Source organism: Pan paniscus, chromosome 14, assembly GCF_029289425.2.
Source record: "Pan paniscus chromosome 14, NHGRI_mPanPan1-v2.0_pri, whole genome shotgun sequence".
Lineage (NCBI taxonomy): Eukaryota > Metazoa > Chordata > Mammalia > Primates > Hominidae > Pan > Pan paniscus.
In genome coordinates this window covers 27,557,993-27,577,813 of record NC_073263.2, presented here as the reverse complement: position 1 = coordinate 27,577,813, position 19,821 = coordinate 27,557,993, and the positions used below count along the sequence as shown (strand labels likewise).

The 19,821-nt window shown below is 50.4% G+C and overlaps 1 protein-coding gene across 1 annotated transcript; it reads left to right on the top strand.

Annotated features, from left to right (window-relative positions):
* Positions 1-762: 762 nt before the first annotated feature.
* Positions 763-12,247, top strand: URAD (ureidoimidazoline (2-oxo-4-hydroxy-4-carboxy-5-) decarboxylase). The gene is given in 3 exon segments (XM_034936362.3): positions 763-1,893; positions 11,915-12,131; positions 12,133-12,247. Coding segments are annotated over 3 exon segments (507 nt in total). The 5' UTR covers positions 763-1,718.
* Positions 12,248-19,821: the final 7,574 nt, after the last annotated feature.

Genomic DNA, 19,821 nt, shown 5'->3' with positions numbered 1-19,821 from the left:
TTGAGAGAAGGTCTCATTATGCTGCCCAGGCTGGCCTGGACCTTCTGGGCTCAAGCAATTCTCCTGCCTCGGCCTCCTGAGTAGCTGGGGCTACAGGCACATGCCACCTTACCTGGTTCATTGAATTTTTATTCAAATGAAAGCAAATGTGTAACTGGTATGGCTTTGGGAAATGTTTGCATTTGTAGTTCTAAAGGGAGATAGCAGTAATGTGTTTGTTTGTCAATTCTGACCCCTTCTTTTCTTTGACTTTACCTGGCACATTATTTTGTTTTGTGTATACCTGGAAGACATTAGTACGTGAAATCTAATCTATGTGGTTAGCTAACTGGCCAACCAATCCATCCCATAGTGTTTCTTTCATGCCTACCGTAGGCACAGCTCTTGTCAGCCAGGATACAGAGGCAACAAGACACACTGGTCTCCAGGCTTCTGGAATATGTCCCGGCTGAGAACCGACATACAAGTAAATACATACAAGAAGAAACATAGACACAGATATTTTCAAGAAGAAAATAACTCCTAATGGGGTTTGAGAGACTATTGAGAATGGGGCAGAATTATTCCTTAGACATTTTGTCCTGCTTAATGAGCATTTATTAAGTACCTGTTGTGTTAAGCATCTGGCATACACAGACTGAGAAAAACATAGTACCTGTCCTTAACAGCAGCAATAACAATAGTTAGGAAATCAAGTTCCAAGTGGGTTGACCCATGACCTGGCTAAATTATCAGGGAAAATGTCCTGCGGTGATGATGACATTAAAGTGTTAATAACAGCCAGACGCAGCTGTAGTCCCAGCTACTCGGGACGCTAAGGCAGGTGGATCACTGGAGTCCAGGAGTTCTGGGCTGTAGTGCGCTCTGCCAATCAGGTGACTGCACCAAGTTCGGCATCAATCTGATGTCCTCCAGGAAGACCGGAGCCACCAGATTGCCCAGGGAGCGGTGAACTGGCCCAGGTTGGAAAGAGAACAGGTCAAAACTCCACTGCTGATCAGTAGTGGGATTGTGCCTATGAATAGCCACTGCACTCCAGCTTGGACAACCTAGGCAGAACCTATCTCAAATAATAACAATATAATAATTACCTGTAATTCTAGCACTTTGCGAGGCCGAGGCAGGTGGATTACTTGAGGTCAGGAGTTCGAGACCAGCCTGGCCAACACGGTGAAACCCTGTTTCTACTAAAACAAACAAACAAACAAACAAACAAAACCAAAAAAATAAACTTAGCTGGGTGTGGTCGCAAATGCCTGTAATCCCAGCTACTCAGGAGGCTGAGATAGGCAAATCGCTGGAACCCAGGGGGTGGAGGTTGTAGTGAGCTGAGATTGCGCCACTGTGCTCCAGCCTGGGTGACAGAGCTAGACACCAAAAAAAAAAAAAAAGCCTAACAACATGAAAAACAGATCTGGCTCTAATGCTTAGAGTGAAATAGGGCCCTTGCTGCCTTTGATTATGGGAATGGTTTGGTTGGAAACATTGACCATGCAGAGATCTCTGCTCCCTGGATAAGAACCTTAAGCCTGTGCTTGTTCATTACACAAGTATTCTGGATCTGCTTCTCCCAAAGGCATTTAAAACATGCGAAGGTGGTGTTGCGTAAAAAGCAAGCTCTTGTGTTCAGCAGATATAACCGAGTGAGCCGAGGACAGCGTCACTCACTCGCCGAGAGGGGAGCTGGATGTCCCGCTGTCTCCGGTGGAATACAAGGAATGGACATTGAGAAGGTCAACTCCATGGACTTTGGAGAATTTGTGGATGTGTTTGGGAATGTCATTGAGAGATGTCCTCTGATTGCAGCTGCTGTTTGGTCCCAGCGGCCATTCTCTGATTTGGAAGATTTAGAGAAGCACTTTTTTGCCTTTATTGATGCCCTTCCACAGTCAGGTAAGGCTTCGGTATCAGACATTCTCTGCAAAGGGATTTCAAATATGCTTGTCAAAATATTTTTAGATACTGGCCAGGAATGGTGGCTCACACCTGTAATCCCAGCACTTTGGGAGGCTGAGATGGGAGGATCACTTGAGCCCAGGAATTTGAGACCAGTCTAGGCAACATGATGAGATCTGTTGCTACAAAAATTGTTTTTAGGCCGGGCGTGTTGGTGGCTCACGCCGGTAATCCCAGCACTTTGGGAGGCCGAGGTGGGTGGATCACAAGGTCAGGAGATCGAGACCATCCTGGCCAACATGGTGAAACCCCATCTCTACTAAAATACAAAAAATTAGCCAGGCGTGGTGGTGCGTGCCTGTAGTTCCAGCTATTCGGGAGGCTAAGGCAGGAGAATCGCTTGAGCCTGGGAAGCGGAGATTGCAGTGAGCCAAAATTTCACCACTGCACTCCAGCCTGGTGGCACAGCAAGACTGTGTCTCAAAAAACAAAACAAAAAACAACAAAAAAAGTTGTTTTTAAAAATCTATCTATCTATCATCTCTCTATCTATCTATCATTATCTATCTATCTATCTATCTATCTATCTATCTATCTATCATCTATTTTAGTCTAATTCCTTATACTTGATGTGTTTATTGAGTTCTTTCCTTTGGAAGGTTCAGTAAGTTTCCTCAGGTCTAGTCCGTAAGAGTCAAGCACTTGTGTGGTTTAGGTCAGACATGGACTGGAAGAATGCGGTGGCTAAGGAAAGTGGCTGTTAAATATTAGAGCTTGGAGGTCACAAGGAGGAACCTAGCAAAAGACATCAGAGTGATTCAGAGGCTAAAGGCCAGGCTGAGGGCCCACCCTGTCTTAGCCACCCCATCTGGCTTGGGAATGTCCTGTATGTGACAGAGAGGACAGCTGGATATCAGACTATCTCCAGAGCCCAGGGGAAAGGGCAATCGGCTGACTTTTGTACCAGAACGGGCCAGTTTGGACTGGATGGCTGAGGATAGTGAATTCATTCAGATCAGCAACTCCCTGAGGGATGGAGGGGAAGGAGGAGAATCTGAAGGCATCCCTCTGGAGGAAGGGAAAGAAGTTACTGATTTCTTCTGTGGAGAGAGAGAGAAAATGAGGCACTTCTTGGTGTGGGGTGAGGAGAAGAGGGGGTGACTCCGAATGACACACAGAGCTTCACAGAGACCAGGCTGCCTCAGGGGCTGTCCTGGATGCTCTGTGGAGAAACCTGAAATGTACTGAAGGGGTGGCGAGGGGCAGAGAGGCCTCTGTGGACATCTGGGTGGGGAAGGAGAGCCCCTGCTCTCTTCACCAAAAAGGAGCCAACAGACGATGCCGCCTATCAGGATGGCCTTTGACAGCCAGATGGCTTCTGACCGTCATACAGACGTCTCCAAAATAAGGAGCTCCTTTTAATTCATTTGAGGCTTATCTAGGAAGAGCAGAGGATGTCATAAAATCGAATGGACAGGAATGTTGGGGCCATGTGGACACTCACCCACTTCTGGGGGCCTCTCCATAGCTGAGGACTTCAGCTCCTCCACTGGGCTTGGGGGTCATCACTGGAGCCTTCTGACCCTTGACTCACAGGGACAGCCCAGTCCCAGCCTGATGAGTGAAGGGACCACAGCCTCTCAGCTGAACTGCTGCAGGGCAGGCCGGAAGGAGCAGGAGGCCCCGGAGCCCACCCTCTCAATGTCTGACAGGAAAATAGAATAGAGGAGGCAAAATGACAGCCTCACTGGAAAGTAATTTCTTTTCAGGAAAAAAAAAAAAAGAGAGGCAAATCCTTTGATTGTCTTAATACCCAAAGGAGTGGTGAGGCTGAGGAGGGAGCGTGTTGAGAGAGAAAGCTAGGATTGCGTGAATAATTTAAATCTATTGTTCTTGGGTTTGGCCAGTTACTTAACACACGTTTTGGGGGCTTTCTTACTCTGTGTCTGGAACTTTGATAAAAACACAACAATTTCTCCATTTTCATCTTATTGCTCACCAACACTCCCCACAACCCGGCTGGCCAGAGGTTCTAGTTCCAGGTCAGTCCAGTCAGGGCCCTGAGCACAGTGGAGTGTGGGCAGCACTGGACGTGGGCAACCCCCGCTCCCGAGGCTTGTTTTGATGCCCCTGTGACTTGATGAAACCTCTGTCTCCTGGCTAGTGTCAGAATCCCAGATCACAGAGTGAACAGGATGTTGGGACTTAATCAAAGTTTGCTGAATGAATGCATGAAATCGTTTCCAAGGTGATACTGAAAAGTGGGAATTCTGGCATTACCCCCTTCCCCACACATTTTAACTGGGTGACTCAGTGGTAGGTCAGTGGACAAAATGGCTGGAGGGGGTTTGGGCCCCCTGGACGGTTGTTGGTGTCTGCAGTAGACACGGTTCTGGGGAGGAGCTCCCTGTAGTGGAGGCTGCTTCTCGGTTCTGCACTTGTCTGGGAGCAGCTGGGAGCCTCAATGCTGTCTGGCGGCAGCTCCTCATCTTAACATCTCAGTAACAGTAGACAAGTGATGTTATCAATGGCGACAATAACAACAACAAATAGCTAAAATGTATTGAACTTTTACTACTGGTGTGTTTCAGGCACTTTTCCAAAAACTTTGCACTTGCTAACTCATTCAATCCTCTAATATCCCTATAAAATGAGGAATAGTATTATTATTGCTCCCATTCTTACCGATGGGAAAACTGAGGCACACAGAGATTAAGTAACTTGAGCAAGGACACACTACTGGAAAGTGGCAGGACTGGAATTCTAATAACCCTGAGAGTCAACCCAACAGGTTTTGAAGGCTTTTTCCAGACAATGAGAAACAAAGTCTAGAAACAGTTTTTAGGGTTTTCATTCATTTATCCACTAATGTATTTGATTAAGATAAATGCTTGATGTCCTAGACCCCATGTTTTATTGTTTAAATAATCAAATAAAATGATCTACTTCGCAGCATGGTGACTACAGTCAATAATAATCTATTGTATATTTGGAAATTGCCAAGAAAGTAGGCTTTTTTATTTTTTATTTTAATTGAGGTAGAAGCTCACTCTGTCACCCAAGCTAGAGTGCAGTGGCACCATCTTGGCTCACTGCATCCTCACCCTCCCAGGTTCAAGCGATTCTCCTGCCTTAGCCTCCCTCGTAGCTGGGATTACAGGCACCTGCCACCATGCCGAGCTAATTTTTCTATTTTTAGTAGAGATGGGGTTTCATCATATTGGCCATGCTTGTCTCAAATTCCTGACCTCAAGTGATTCGCCCACCTTGGCCTCCCAAAGTGCTGGGGTTACAGACATGAGCCACCTTGCCCCACCTTCAAGAGAGTAGATTTTAAATGTTCTTACTACCAAAAAATGATAAATATGTGAGGTGATAGATATATTAAAAAGCTTGACTTCATCATTTCACAATGTATACATATATGGAAAGCATCAAGGTGCACACCATAAACATGTATAATTTTTATTTGTCAAAAAATCCAATAAAATTGCTTTTGTTTGTTTGTTTTTTTGAGATGGAGTCTTGCTCTGTCATCCAGGCTGGAGTGCAGTGGCACAATCTCAGCTCACTGCAACCTCCGCCTCCCGGGTTCAAGCAATTCTCCTGCCTCAGCCTCCGGAGTAGCTGGGATTACAGGCACACACCACCATGCCCGGCTAATTTTTGTATTTTTTAACTAGAGACGGGGTTTCACCGTGTTAGCCAGGATGGTCTCGATCTCCTGACCTTGTGATCCGCCCACCTCAGCCTCCCAAACTGCTGGGATTACTGGTGTGAGCCACCGCGCCCAGCCTTAAAATGGGATTTATTACAGTCTAGCTTTACCCTTTGGATAGTAAGAAGCAAACTGGGTGAAATAGATTATTTGAATCTAAAAAGAAGGTACCTTAGAGAGACGTTCAAGTTACAGTGGTCTACCTAGTCATGTATTTGTTTTGGTGACTGAAGAAAAACCTCCACCATTAACAGAAAACAAAACTGGGTTTCTAGACTAAGGGTGAGTCCATTTAGGTTCTGCTATGATGATTATTGGCCAGTAGGTGGCAGTCCAGGATTAATATTGAGCTCTAGTGCTATTGGGCAAAGTACCTTCTCCAGCCAATCAGTTCCCACAGATTAAAGATGAGGCAAAGGTTTTCTAGGAAAGAGAACGGACAATCAGTAAAGGGAAGAAAGTTGAAACTCACATGCACTAACTGAAGAAATTCAGGGCGGATTTGTGTTATAAAATTAAAGAGCAATACAACTTTCATAAGAGTTAATTAACTGTGCATTTCCGCTGGCTATGGTGAATCACACCTGTAATCCCAGCACTTTGGGAGTCTGAGGTGGGAGGATCGCTTGAGCCCAGAAGGTTGAGGCTGCAGTGAGCCATGATTGCTCCACTGCACACCAGCCTGGATGACAGAGCGAGAACCCTGTCACAAAAAAAAACAAAGTGCATCTCTGTGTCTTTCAGAATTATAGTAATGCCACAATTTATTACTTTATGCTTATTAAACAACATTTTTGTTGAATGAATGGAGTTGGATACTAATAAGTTCCTTATAATACAGGCTATGAGGGTTTTAGATCAAGCTATTAAAATGTGTTTGTTTATTCAGAAAACAAAACAAAACAAAACAAAATGAAACACTCCTTACCAAAAGTGCTGTGTTGGTCAAAAAATATTCACTGAGTGCCCACTGTGCCCCAGGGATTGTCGTGGGCACTGGGAACGGGGTAGTGACCAAGACAAGTCCTTGCCTTAAATGAGCTTACATTCTAGTGAAGAGAGACAGGATTAACATTAAAAATACCATTATTTCAGGTTCTAGAAATTCTCAGAAAAAAATATATGTAATATGGCAGAAAATATGTAATAAAGGTGGTCTTTCTTAGGCGGTTAATTTAAGTTTAAGACCGAAGCATGAGAAATAAGTAGCTGAAATCTAGGATGAGGCCACTCATAGAAAAGGAACCTGGCTGGTCGCGGTGGCTCATGCCTGTAATCCCAGCACTTTGGGAGGATGAGGCAGATGGATCACTTGAGGCCAGGAGTTCGAGATCAGCCTGGCCAACACGGTGAAACCCGGTCTCTACTAAAAATAGAAAATTAGCTGGGCATGGTAGCACGCACCAGTAATCCTAGCTACTCGGGAGGCTGAGGCAGGAGAATCACTTGAACCTGGAAGATGGAGGTTGCAGTGAGCCGAGATCGCACCACTGCACTCCAGTCTGGGTGACAGGATGGGACTCCGTCTCAAAAACAAAAACAAAAAAAAAGCAAAGGAACCTGAGACCAGGATGAACTCGACATTTTTGGGGCACAGAAAGATCAAGGTAGTTGGAAAATAGTAAGGAGTGGAGGGATGTGAGGAAGAGGCAGCAAAGGCCTGATCATGTAAAGCTGCTTAGGTCTAATAAGGAACTTGCTTCTCCATTTGCAATGGGTCACTGGGGTTTATGCTTTAGGATGGTGATGTGGGGGCTATGTCAGATGCAGGGGGCCAGGTCGAGGGGCCACTGCAGTAGTAAGAGTAAGAGTTGAGGTTGCTTGGACTGTGGTTGGCGCAGTAGAGATGGAGAGATGCGAATGGATTCTCAGAATAGGGCTTAAAGTTAGAGTCAACAGGATTTTTTTAAATGGATTTGATGACAGAAGGCAGATCAGAAACAAAGCTGAATGGTCACTCCTAAGTTTTCAGTCTGAGCCACTGGGTGGGTGGTGGTACCATTTTCCGAGTTGAGGAAGACTTAGAGTTGAGAAGACAGGATGGAGGAAGGAGCTTGCTGAGTCTGAGATACCCAAAAATCATCCAGATGAAAATGCTGACTGCTCAGTTGCATCAAAACAGAGGAGCTTGGTGAAACACTGAGGGCTAAAGTATTTCTTGCTGTCATCAAAGAATGGATGGCATTTCAAACCCTACGACTGGCTGAGGGCACTTAGTAAGTACATTGGTGTAAACAACAAAGGGATGAGATGTGGGTACTGAGTCCTGTGGTACTAGTGCTAGTGACCTATCTGGCAGAGCAAGATGAAAGTAGGCAAAGGATGTCTCTGAAGGTAAGTGGTAGTCATTTTTTTTGAGACAGAGTCTTGCTCTGTCACCCAGGTTGGAGTGCAGTGGCACAATCTCAGCTCACTGTAACCTCTGCCTCCCGGGTTCAAGTAATTCTCCTGCCTTGAGTAGCTGGGATTATAGGCGCGTGCCACTATGCCCAGCTAATTTTTGTATTTTCAGTAGAGACGAGGTTTCACCATGTTGGTCAGGCTGGTCTCGAACTCCTGACCTTGTGATCCACCCGCCTCGGCCTTCCAAAGTGCTGGGATTACAGGCATGAGTCACTGCGCCCGGCCGTTTATAGTCATTTTTTAAGGAGAGAGGGCCAACCAGGTGACATGGTCTGGAGAGGTTGAGAAAGAAGAGGTCAGGCATTGGTCTTTAGGCTCAGGCAAGATGTCCTTAATGAGTGCAGATCAGTTGGTACAGTGGCTCGAAGCGTGACAGAGTGAGCCTGGAAAGGGAGGTCAGGAAGTGGAGAGGCCAGGAGACAACTCTAAGGTCTTTTCTGTAAGGAGGAGCAGAGAAATAGGGAGAAACAAGAGAGCAAAAGGGAATCAAGAGAGAACGTTAATATTGTTTGTGGGATGAGTGATTCTAAGGCATGTTTGCACATTGATAAGGGTAAGCGGTGTGGGGATGGAGAAATAGATATTTGAAATTGCAGAAGCAAAGTCTTTGACAGGAAAGGAGAGCTAGCTTCAAGAACATAAATGGAGGGGTTGGCCTTCCATAGGAAGAACAGATTGTCCATCGTACCAGGGGTAATAACATACCCAGATACCACTGGGTATGGACCAGGAGGCGTTGGACTGTTATGGGATTCTGAGCTTCCATGGCCACAATTGCCTGCCCTGTTCCTCTCCCATAGAACAATGAGTGTCTGCTCTGTGCCAGGAATTCTTCTAGGTGTAAAGATTCAGGTCCTGTGGTCCCGGCAAATAACACACATCCACACCTACATCTCTAGACGTGACACACCAATGCTTAGGAGGTAAGTCCAGATTTTCAAGAAAGACTGAAGAACGGGCAGTACCTAGATTCCCTGAGAACCACGGGCTGTCTGACTGGCCTGCCTAGCGCCTGGGCTTCCAGGTGGGGAACACTGAGGACTGGAGGCAAGGAGATGGCACCTACTTGCCCAGTATCCAGCCTCCCACTGGGGCTTATGGGCACAGCTTAGGGATAGCATACTGGCGCTGGCAGGGAACTGGGTCCTTGCTGCAGGCCAGTGGACACATAGACACCATTCCCGATGTACTTACTCAAGGGTCCAGTGGTTTGGGGCAATGAAGATGGGATATCTGGCCAGGTGAGGTCAGGCTCTGTTTCTTCTGAGCTACCATCCTCTACCTGATTCCTCACACCTTTTTCTTGTTAGGCGCAGCTAAGAGACAGAGAGAGAGAGAGAGAGAGAAGCGACTGAGACAGAGAGTAAATTCTAGTTTCTCCTTTTTAGTCTCTTTTCTTCTGCCCTTTGCTCTGCTAGTTTATCTGCGTCTTTTCTCTTCTCGCGCTGCAAGAGTGGAAAACTCGTGCTCAGTTCTAGGCAAACATTAACCCCGGGCGACGTTTCCAAGCGGGAGACAAACTCTAGAGAGTGAGAAGCGAGATGCGAGGGCACCAAGGGCAAGAAGGGGGCTCGGCGTACGCCACGTTGGCGGGACGCCGCCGCCTCCCTCTGCTGCGCGGCCTGCGCGGGGAGCCTGGTGGGGGCGGCAAGACGACAGACCCCGCGCCCGGGCCTCCCACCAGTGACCACCTCCCTCGCAGCTTGGGCTGATCCTCCAGACAGCATGCAACTGGGGGGAGGGAAGTCCCCTGACTGGGCGGGGGACCTAGCGGCTGCTCTGAAACTCCGAACACCTGAAGAGGAGGCGCGGAAGGTCCAGCCGCCCAAGACTCGCATTTTCCCCTCCTCGGCAGCCCGGGCAGGTTGCCGTCCTGGGCCTGGGTGAGCGCGGAGGGGATCCGGGCGGGAGCTGAGCTCGGTTCCCCAGGCCTGACAAGTGGCCGCGTGGCACGACCAACCCCGGGCACAGGGCTGGGGCTGCTCCCCCAGGTGGGGAATATAATTCTCACATTTTCGCACTACCCGGACGGGGCTGGACGCGGGAAGCGGCAAAGACCCGTTCCTGTTTGCAGTGCCCGAGGGGCAGGACACCTACGAGAAGGGCTCTATCACAGTGGTGTTAGGCCGGCTTGGTGGCTCACACCTGTAATCCCAGAGCTTTAGGAGGCCGAGGCGGGAGGATCGCTTGAACCCAGGAGGCAGAGGTTGCAGTGAGCCAAGATCGCCCCACTGCACTCCATCCCGGGCGACAGAGCTGTCTTGAAAAAACACACAAAAAACAAAAAACAGTGGTGTTAGAGGGATGGGATTATAGGTGACATGACTTTCGTTTTGAACTTTCCTTAACCTTGCAGGGGCAGCCGTGCCCTGAAAACGCCTGTGATTTGGAGTAGAGGGTCCAGGCGCAGTGTGCTGAGTGACCCTAGGCAGGTCACTAGTTCTTTTTCAGCCTTCACTGAATCCTCTCTTACACGGGGATGTTACCCCCAGTTCTCCGTGTCTTTCAGGGAGAAATTAGTTCATGAGTTAGATGGTGCACTATCAATCATCCTTTTATTAGACAGAAACAATAAGTTTGAGGAAGAGGACGTCTACCTTACGGGGGTTTAATTTTCAGCTTCTTTGAGATAAAATTCATTGAATGGTGTTTTACATGCGCGCCTTTTCCAACAGACCCCACGCCTATTCCCAGCGCCAGAGGCGGACAACCGCTTTACTGAGATACAGAGACAGGTACTTCCTGAGGCACCTCAGTCCAGTTCCACTGGGTTTACTACAACTAATAATGACTGTTTCTGTTTACTAGGTATTAGGCGATGTGTTTTAAGTACATGAATTGTCTCTAATCCTCACAACTCTAAAGCAAGTTAGGCGTCACCCGCATTTTACAAATCATAGCGCCCTGCTCACCATATCTGGAATCTTGCCTCGCCCCGAGGGTTCTAATTTTCACTTTAGGGAGCTGAGCAAGATGATTGCCCAGCGCTAACTCCGGGAAATCCCTGGGACTGAAAATCACAGGTAACTCGCCAGAGTTTTTCAATTTTAGGCCTAGGAGATTATGCAAAGCTTTCCTTCAAGTAAACGCTGTTCTCTGGGGCCTCTGGGATCTACAGTCGCAGAAGGGGAATAAGTCCCGGGCCGGTGGGGGATGGGTGGGTGCAATTTCCTAAATAGAGGAAAGCCACTTTCATTCAAAGGGCTGTGGAACTCTGGCTAGAGGTGGGCTTCTTTGCAGTTAATCATCTGCAAGGCTCTTTGGATGCCTGATTCCAGAAACCCAGAACTCACACTTAGGGTCACAAAATCCAGGGCATTTATTTGACGAGCCCCATGGATGTTATCCCTATGGATGTACCCCGCCCCTGTCCGTTCTCCTTTGGAGCAGAACGAAACCCATTCCAGAGCTTTTGCAGGAAGTCTTCAGGCCCTTGCGTCCGGCCCCTTTAGACATCAAAGCCCCCCCTGAGAGCAAAGGACTTTGAAAGATAGGAAAACCTCAGGATCCTTATCGCGTCTCTGCTCCCTCCCGACCTAGTCGTAAATTCCGAGCCTCAGCGGCCGCCCTCTCTCTCCTCCGCTCTTCTTGACCCAAGGTCTCAAAAGACAAACGTGTCACTTCCCGCCCCGCCCCTGGATCCTGGTCCCGACCGAATGTAGTGGGGACCGAGAAGCGCAAGGTCCAGGACTTGTTAGAGGGGCGCGCCAAGGGCGCCCCTGTTCCGCCACGACATCACCGCCTGGGTACTCTACTTCACCCTCCCGCAGCCTTCTTTGGGGCCGGGCGGGGCGGGGCGGGGCAGGGGGGCCCGGCTCGGCCTACGCGCCCCCTCGAGTGCGCGGTGCGGGGCGGGCGCGGTGACGCGCTCCCGCCTGCGTCTGTGCTTCTCCGCAGGCCAGGAGGGCATCCTGCGCTGCCACCCGTACCTGGCGGGCAGCGAGCTGCAGCGGGGCACGCTCACGGCCGAGTCGCAGCGGGAACAGAGCGGCGCAGGCCTGTGGAGCCTGGGCGCGGACGAGCGGCTCCGGCTGGCCGAGCTCAACGCGCAGTACCGCGCGCGCTTCGGCTTCCCCTTCGTGCTCGCCGCGCGCTTCAGCAACCGGACGGCGGCTCGCGCGGCTGCTCTGCCCTTCCGCGCAGGAGCTGCGCACTGCTCTGGGCGAGGTGAAGAAGATCGGCAGCCTGCGCCTGGCCGACCTCCTCCGCGCAGACCCCGCCAAGCTGTAGCTGCCGCGCGGGCCAGGGACCCGGGACGCACAACCGGACGCGCGGGGGCCACGGCCCGGAGCTGTGCGTCCTGGGCGGGAGGCGGACTCGGGCCTGGAACAGCGTCCACACACGTGCACAAAGGAAGTGGAGAATTGAGGCAATCATACGAGTAATGAGTCCTTTTGTCCGCCCACTCACACGCGCACGCGTTGCCAAAATATCCATATTGTTTAGTGCTTTGCCCCGGATTTATCCAGCTCACTGCTTCAATTCTTCACTCCCTTTGCGGCCCCCGACACCACCGGCCTTTGTGGATTCCAAAGCGTTTATCCAGTTCTCCCCAACCCTCTCCTGCTAAGCCCGAACTGCAAAGCAAAACGGACGGAAAAGGAATCTTTTATGCCACAGCGGTTTGTCTGTTTTTCTCTTTTCCCACTTCATTTGCTGCACCCGACCTTTACATGTGAGCGGAAGCGGTGTTCTCGCTCTTGGGCACTAGGGGAGCAGACTGGGAGCCAGGAAAGTCAAACGAGGGGAGCCGGGGAAGCCGCAGGAAGGAGGCGGTGGGCCGGGAAGAGCCCTGCGAAGGGAAGAGCCAACCGAAGGGTTGGGAAGGCGCCCCGTGGGGACGGACGGAATAGTTGCAGCCATCGCTCCTAACAGGCGGGGGGCGTCCATGCTGAAGATCTCTCCCGGAGGTCGGCTTTAAGGGGGGGTGGGTGGCTCGACTGCCCCGGGAAACCCATCAGTTATTAAAATAGTAACACTCTTTGAGCAGCGCTGCGTATTTGGACCCCAGAATGAAGCGAGATTGCAGTGTCGATTAAATGGAGGGAAGTGCCCATAGAAATCTTTGCTTGTCAGCCCTGGAGTTTCAGACCCCTATTAGGCTAGGCAGCTTCCTGTACCAGCAGCCAGACTGTCCACTGGGGGAAAGTACATTAGCATCCTGCGGAGGAGCCCACCACATTCTACCACCAGCCGACACCCCCCCGCCCCCCACCACACGGAAGGTGTAAAGAGCCCCAACAAATACTACTTAGGTTTCTATTGGCAGAGGAGAAACGAAACACCCATGGTCTCCCCAACAAAGACAAGGTAATAGGCGAAGGCCAGAGGTGGCCCTTTTGAAGACAAGAGCTTCTATTAGTCACCAACCGTGTCCAGGGTTAACAGCAGCAGCAGCAGCAACAACAGCAGCAGCAGCAGCAGCAACAACAACAGCAGCAAGGAAACCTTTCCATAAAGAGCTGCGTGGCTGCACCCTTGGTTCTGGGGCTGATGTTCCATAGAAATAAATCACTCCTGGAGCACTAGGAATTTTAGGCAAGGAAGCCCTTTTCCCGTTCCCATCTCACAGTGTTTCCTGCTGTGGTAAGGCTGAAGGAAAGAGAAGCTGGTAGTGGGGCAGGTGTTAGGAAAGCGGGCTGTGCTACCAGCGTCCCTAGGCTTGTGGCCAGACACCTTCTCTGGGTGTAGGAGCGCCGGGTGCACACAATGACGAAAGTTCCATGGCTCGCTCCTGTTCTTTGGGACCCTGCAACAATGGTAGGGTGCTAGGCCTGGGCCAGACACCTGCCTCTCTCTAGCCAGGGTAACCTGGGGGATTTCCTGACACACACAATAACTTGCTGCTTGGTAAAGAGGATTTTCTGACCCAGGACCCAAATACCAAGGCTGGGCCTAAGACTCAGAATAATCCACTGTAGTCGGGGCACCCAGTCCCAAGCCTGGGGGTAAACCCCACGCTTAGATAAACCAGGCTCCAAATGCAGCGTCTGTGCTCTTTATGTAAAAAAGCTCATGTGAGATGCACAGATCCCACCAGGGCTGGGTTCCCCGCAGTTTAGCAAGAGTGTAGATGAGCTCAGAATCTCCCAGACACGACCCCGGTGTCTCCAATTACACAGTTACATTTCAACAGTTCCAAGCTTGTCCGGAAAATGATTTTATTCCTGCGGGAAGGGGTGCAGATGGGGGCAGACGCTGAGTCTGTCCCTTTAGAAGGAGCTGGAGCTGAAGGGACAGAGAGCTGGCTGCGCGGCGCCTCTTCCGAAACACCTGAGCATAAGCAGCCGCAAGGGCGAGCGCAGGACGCGGGGCGTGGACGCCGGGCTGGGAAGAGCCCCGACCAAACCCGCGGGTGGCTCTGACTCTCCCTTTCGGGAGGAGCTCTGCGCAGAGGCCGTGGCTCGCGCGGGCAAGTCACCTGTGGCAGCCTGGCAGGGCAGTTCTCTCCCGCAAATAGCGACATGCTCTCGGTTTCTGTCGGCCTTGGCCTGGCAGAGCCGCTTTCCGCTTTCTGGCCTCTGGTGCGCCCGAGGCGGGAGAGGAGCCCCGGCCGCGTGGACCCTAGCTTGCGCGGCAATCATCGCGCCTTGACTCTAGGCCCAGCTGCTCAGGGAAGGACAGCCCAGGGCGCGCCCAGCGAGCTTCAGGGGGTACGGAAGTGGTTAGGGCAGATTTCAAGGTGAACAACTAATATTTTAATTACCAATTCGTTAAAAACACAAAACAAAACCAATCGCGGTGGCAAGGCCAAGAAGAGTTGGAAGGCAAAGAGCTGATTTCAATTTCTGTAACCCGACGACCCTCCAGGCACAGGCCCTTACGAAGTGGGGGCAGCTTTGTGGATTTTCACTTCCCTTGGAAATGTCCAAGCCCCTGCAGGAGAACGCTCCCAGTAAAGAGACGGGAGAGCGCAGCTCCGGATGAGAACTCAGGAACCGACCCGGGCTTGTCACTCACTTGTGTAACTTAACTGGGATACGGAATGGGGCCTCCTCTTTATTAACCCAGAAAGGTAGGCATTTTAGTCTGTGTGCCCAAAAGATGTCTACAGACACTAAAATTGGAAGGAAAGAAAGGGAAAAGGGCAACATAAATTCTATACATGATCTTTACCCATTTTAAATATGACACATTTCTAGAGATTAGCCACAGGATATCAGTTCTGACTGGTTTTTTTTGTTGTTGTTGAAACGGAGTCTCACCCTGTCGCCCAGGCTAGAGTGCAATGGCGTGGTCTCGGCTCACTGCAAACTCCGCCTCCCGGGTTCAAGCGATTCTCCTGCCTCAGCCTCCCAAGTAGCTGGGATTACAGGCGCGCGCTTCCACTCCCAGCTAGTTTTTGTATTTTTGGTAGAGACGGGGTTTCACCATGTTGGCCAGGCTGGTCTCGAACTCCTGACCTCGTGATCCACCCGCATCAACCTCCCAAAGTGCTGAGATTACAGGCGTGGGCCACGGCGCCCGGCCCAAGAGGAGTTATTCTAAGAAAGTATTTACTGTGAGACAAAAGTAGATGGATACCATCTTTGTCAACTGGAGAAAAATCTGGGATGGAATTTATGGAAAATTCGTGCAATAAATGAATAAACCACAGTTATGGGGTGCCTGTGAAAGACATAGGACCTGGAGCATGGTCAGAATTGTAGCAATAGCAGAACCTGATTGTTCTGGTGCTATTTGGTGTAGGGGGTGGGAGTGGGAAAATGGGATTCTCTAATTGTGCTAGTTGGTTTTGTGTTTGGGGTGCCATGTTGCCAGGGTGGCACCAGCAGCTGTAGTAATAATAAACATCTATACAGATCGCTATGGGTTGCAAAGAATGCACATACTGTAGCTCATTTACTTTAAGGGACTTGAACAGCTAGCTGTGCAACTTGGGGAAAATCACCTAACCTCTCTGAGCCTTGGGTTCACCTTTGTAAAATGGAAAGATTACACAGACTTTAAGACCCCTGACTCCCCTCCAGGGAATGTAGCTAGCCAATAGGACCAGTAACTCAAGAAGAGCAGAACCTTTATTTAAGCTCCTTCCCTTAGCTACATAAAACTTACCCTGTAGGACTTCCTAGGAACATATTTTCATGTGGCAAACAAAGGTCATTCCAGGCACGAGACAATGGTGAGGGAACAAATGTTCATTGAAAGCTCTCCACGCCAAAGCCACGTGGTAACAGTTGGCTGGTGCTGCCCGGGGAGCCCGGGCTCCTAGCATCAAGAGGTTTCCTTTGGGGTGGAAGTTCTGGTTCCCAGTAGGGACACCAATCTTTGAGACCTCCAAGTCACTTCCTCTTGTGGATTTAAATCATCCTCTGTCCTCACCCACCACACAGAATGTGTTATACAATGCCCAAACAGTGTCCACAGGCCCTAGTTTCAGAAGAAAGGAAGAAAATGGGCAACGACTATTTATTTGCCTAACTTTTACCCAATGTACCAAACCAGATTTCTGTACCCAAATATTACCCTTTCTCCTGAGGCTCTTAATTTTCCTTGATCTCTTGGATGTGAGAATATATTTTGGATAGAGAAGCATAAAAAAAAAAAGTTATTCCCTGCCTTGGATCAGAAATCTTGGTGGTCTCTTCATAACAAGAGTAAAACAGCTGGCTTTTCTTATCCCATTATCCTGCAGCCTGGTCCCTGAGTGGTAACATGTTAGCCCACAATGACCTCCCAATTAATTCAGAAACCTTTCCTCAGGTAGAGAGGGTCAGACACCCAGTTTGCTTGGGAAGAAAATATGCTTCACTCCACTGGGCAAGGAGACATCTGCTTCTGTGAATGAAGCCTGGGCGGCTGTGGGCAGCTGCGGCCCCTCCCTGCTAAGCCTGGGCGGCTGTGGGCAGCTGCGGCCCCTCCCTGCTGTTCAGGATGGACGTGTTGGGATCCACTGTGGCCTGATGGGGCTGGACAGGTGGCGGACTCTCGGGAGGCCCTACAGAAAGGACACTGTCATTGATTTCCTTCCCAGAGATGTTAGCTGAGTGGGCTGTGGCAGGGCAAGGCAGGGTTGTTGGGGTCAAACCAACCATTATTGAGCCTTTCTTTGTGTGAGTAGATGGCTGATTGAGTGCAATGGCTGAAAGACTCCCTAAACTCCAAATTAAGTAGAGATTGAGCTGTTTTTCCACATCAGTATAGATGGCCAAGCTGAATAATTTTGTCAGCTGACATTCTCTTCCTTTTCACTCCTCCTTAATTATCCCTGGAATTCAGGTCAATGCAAGGTAAGAGTTTCCTGTGCAAGGTATAAAAGGACTATATTATTTGGATAGTTTTATTTTCCTTTTTTCAAATTAAAAAAATTTTTAGAGACAGGGTCTCCCTCTGTCACCCAGGCTACAGTGCAGTGGTACAACCATAACTCACTGTAACCTCGAACTCCTGGGTTCAAGCCATCCTCCAACCTCAGCCTCCCAAGAAGCTGAGGCTATAGGTGCACATCACCACACCCAGCTAATTTTTCAATATTTTTGTAGAGATAGGGTCTTGCTATCCTGGGCTCAAGTGATCCTCCTGCCTCAGCCTTCTAAAGTGCTGGGATTACAGGTGTGAGCCCCTGTGCCTGGCTGGACAATTTTCTTGATCTAAGAAAGATTCAGAAAGTCAACCTACATACTAAGGTGGTTAGAGATGGCCTGCCCTAACTGGGTTATGTTAGTCAATGGGCTCCCCAGTTTCCAGGAGCCACAAATATCGGGCAGAGCATGGTCTCCTTAGTCAGAGCAAATATTAGGACCTTTAAGCAGGGAGGGAGCTGTGTTAGTGATGTCTGGATTTAAGGAGTGTTTCATCTGCTTGGAGGGGCAGCCCGCCCTTCCAACAGCCTCCTGCTTCCCACCCCCTTTGTGGCCCCTGCCCTTGCCACCAGCCAGGATCCTGCATGCCTGGACCCTCTCTGAAGAATGTGGAATGGCCTCTACTCTGTCAGTAACAGAGGCATCCTTTTGATAACCTGATCGTGGCCACTCCTGCAGTTTTACTGTTGCTTCATTTACCAGGGTCTCTTTTTTTCCCCACCCTTTTCTGCCCTTAGATGTCAGCTCTAGCTCTGGCTCTGTGGGGTTGCAGTTTCAGCCCTAGGCCAACCGCAGGCCCAAGCTTCCCAAACAAGTTTGCCTCTCCCAGAGTGAGTTGCTACAGGCTTCTCTGGCCCAGCAGCAGGACTTACAGGGTAGAAGGGCCCTTCTGGCATCGGGGGTTAGGGATGACCATCCCTGTCCCTTCCTGGGGGCTTCTCAGTGCAGGCCAAAAGGCTCCTAAGAAAGACGCCAAGCACCTGGGGCCTAGGACTAAGAAAGCCCTGCATGGGGCCCTGATGTGGGTGGCTTCTGCCTCCTCCCAGGGACACAGGCCTGCACTTAGAAGCTGGAGAGGCTGCCCCTGAGCAGAGCGAATCTCCAGAGGCCAGTCATGGGGCACCAATCTGCTAGGGGCCAGGGCTGTCTAAATGCGAAGACAACCAGGCTCCTAGAGTTCTGTCAGCCACCTTCTACCCCTCTCTGACAGCTCCCACAACCCTGCCTTTTCAGGGACCCAGCTGGGCCCTCTCCTGGCTGAGAGCAACCTGGATGTATGGGGACACTTACATTCTGAGAAGCTTGTCCGAGGACATTATTTACCAGCTCCTTTCCCCTCACCGAACAGGTCTAGACCCTGGGACCACAGCTGTGCCATGCCATTGCTAAGGAGACCCATTTTTTGCAATGAGAGAAACATTCGTTTTCACAATGATTTCCTTTCCATGGCTGGAGCACTCCAAGTGAGCCTCAGGCTTCCCTGTGGCTTGGCCTGCTCTGGGGCCTGGCTTGACCTGAGGGGCCAGAGCAGCCCTGGCCACTCCCAAAGCAGTTGGATGAGCAGGCCAGAGCCACGTCTTCAGGGCACAGCACAGAGACACAGCTGGAAAACAGGGACAATTAGCCAGCGGCCGGCAGCCTGGGCCATAAAAACGCAGGAAGCGGCCACCGCAGGGCGGAGGGAATGGCTGTCCCTAATAAAGCGATTGTTCCAAAGAATGCCCGCATTCCGAAGACATAGGCTGGAGCCTCAGCCTCGGCTTCCAGAGCTCAGGCCTGGGAGCGGGGATGGTATGGGGGATGGAAAGGGGAATTGTGTCTCCAGGAAGAGGAGGAAGATGTTTGCTAGATCAAAAGTTCGAAGTGCCCACCACTTAACCTCCCACATTCCCGCCCCATCAGGTCTGCGGACCTCCCCTACTGCCCTTCTCTCAATGATTTGGATTTTGTAACGGGGTTTGCAATTTACTTCCGGTTATATTTCTCAGGAAGTCCGATGACACTCGGCTGTCCAGGCCAGGCGCTGGAAGTCCCCCAGGAGGACCAGCTCGGTCTCCCACCTCTTGAGTGCGCAGCTCCTTGGCCCCTGAGTACCCTACCACCCCCATTTTTAGCCTTCTTCCTTACAAATACGAAAGGTGGGAGGAACCAGAAAACAGGGGATCCCGCAGCCCTAGGCTAGTTCTGATCGCTTTCAGGTGTCTGCAGAGGCAATTTGCTGGTTGTCACCTGTAAAATGGGGAGGATAAAAACACCTCCCAGGTTTTGTTCTAGATCCTAGGGGGATGTGAGGCTCAAGGGAGATAAAGGACACTGGAGAGCACCCCAGAAATGACAGGATGAAGGCGATGGTGACAAATATCCGAGCGAAACGCTTGACAATGAGAACAGACAAGTGCAGGTCTCCAGGAGTGCCGCGAGCGCCCGCGGGTTCTGAGAGCGCTCAAAGCCGCCGAGTCAGGCTGCCCAGCCCGCCGGGCCTCGCCGCAGTGATCCTCATTC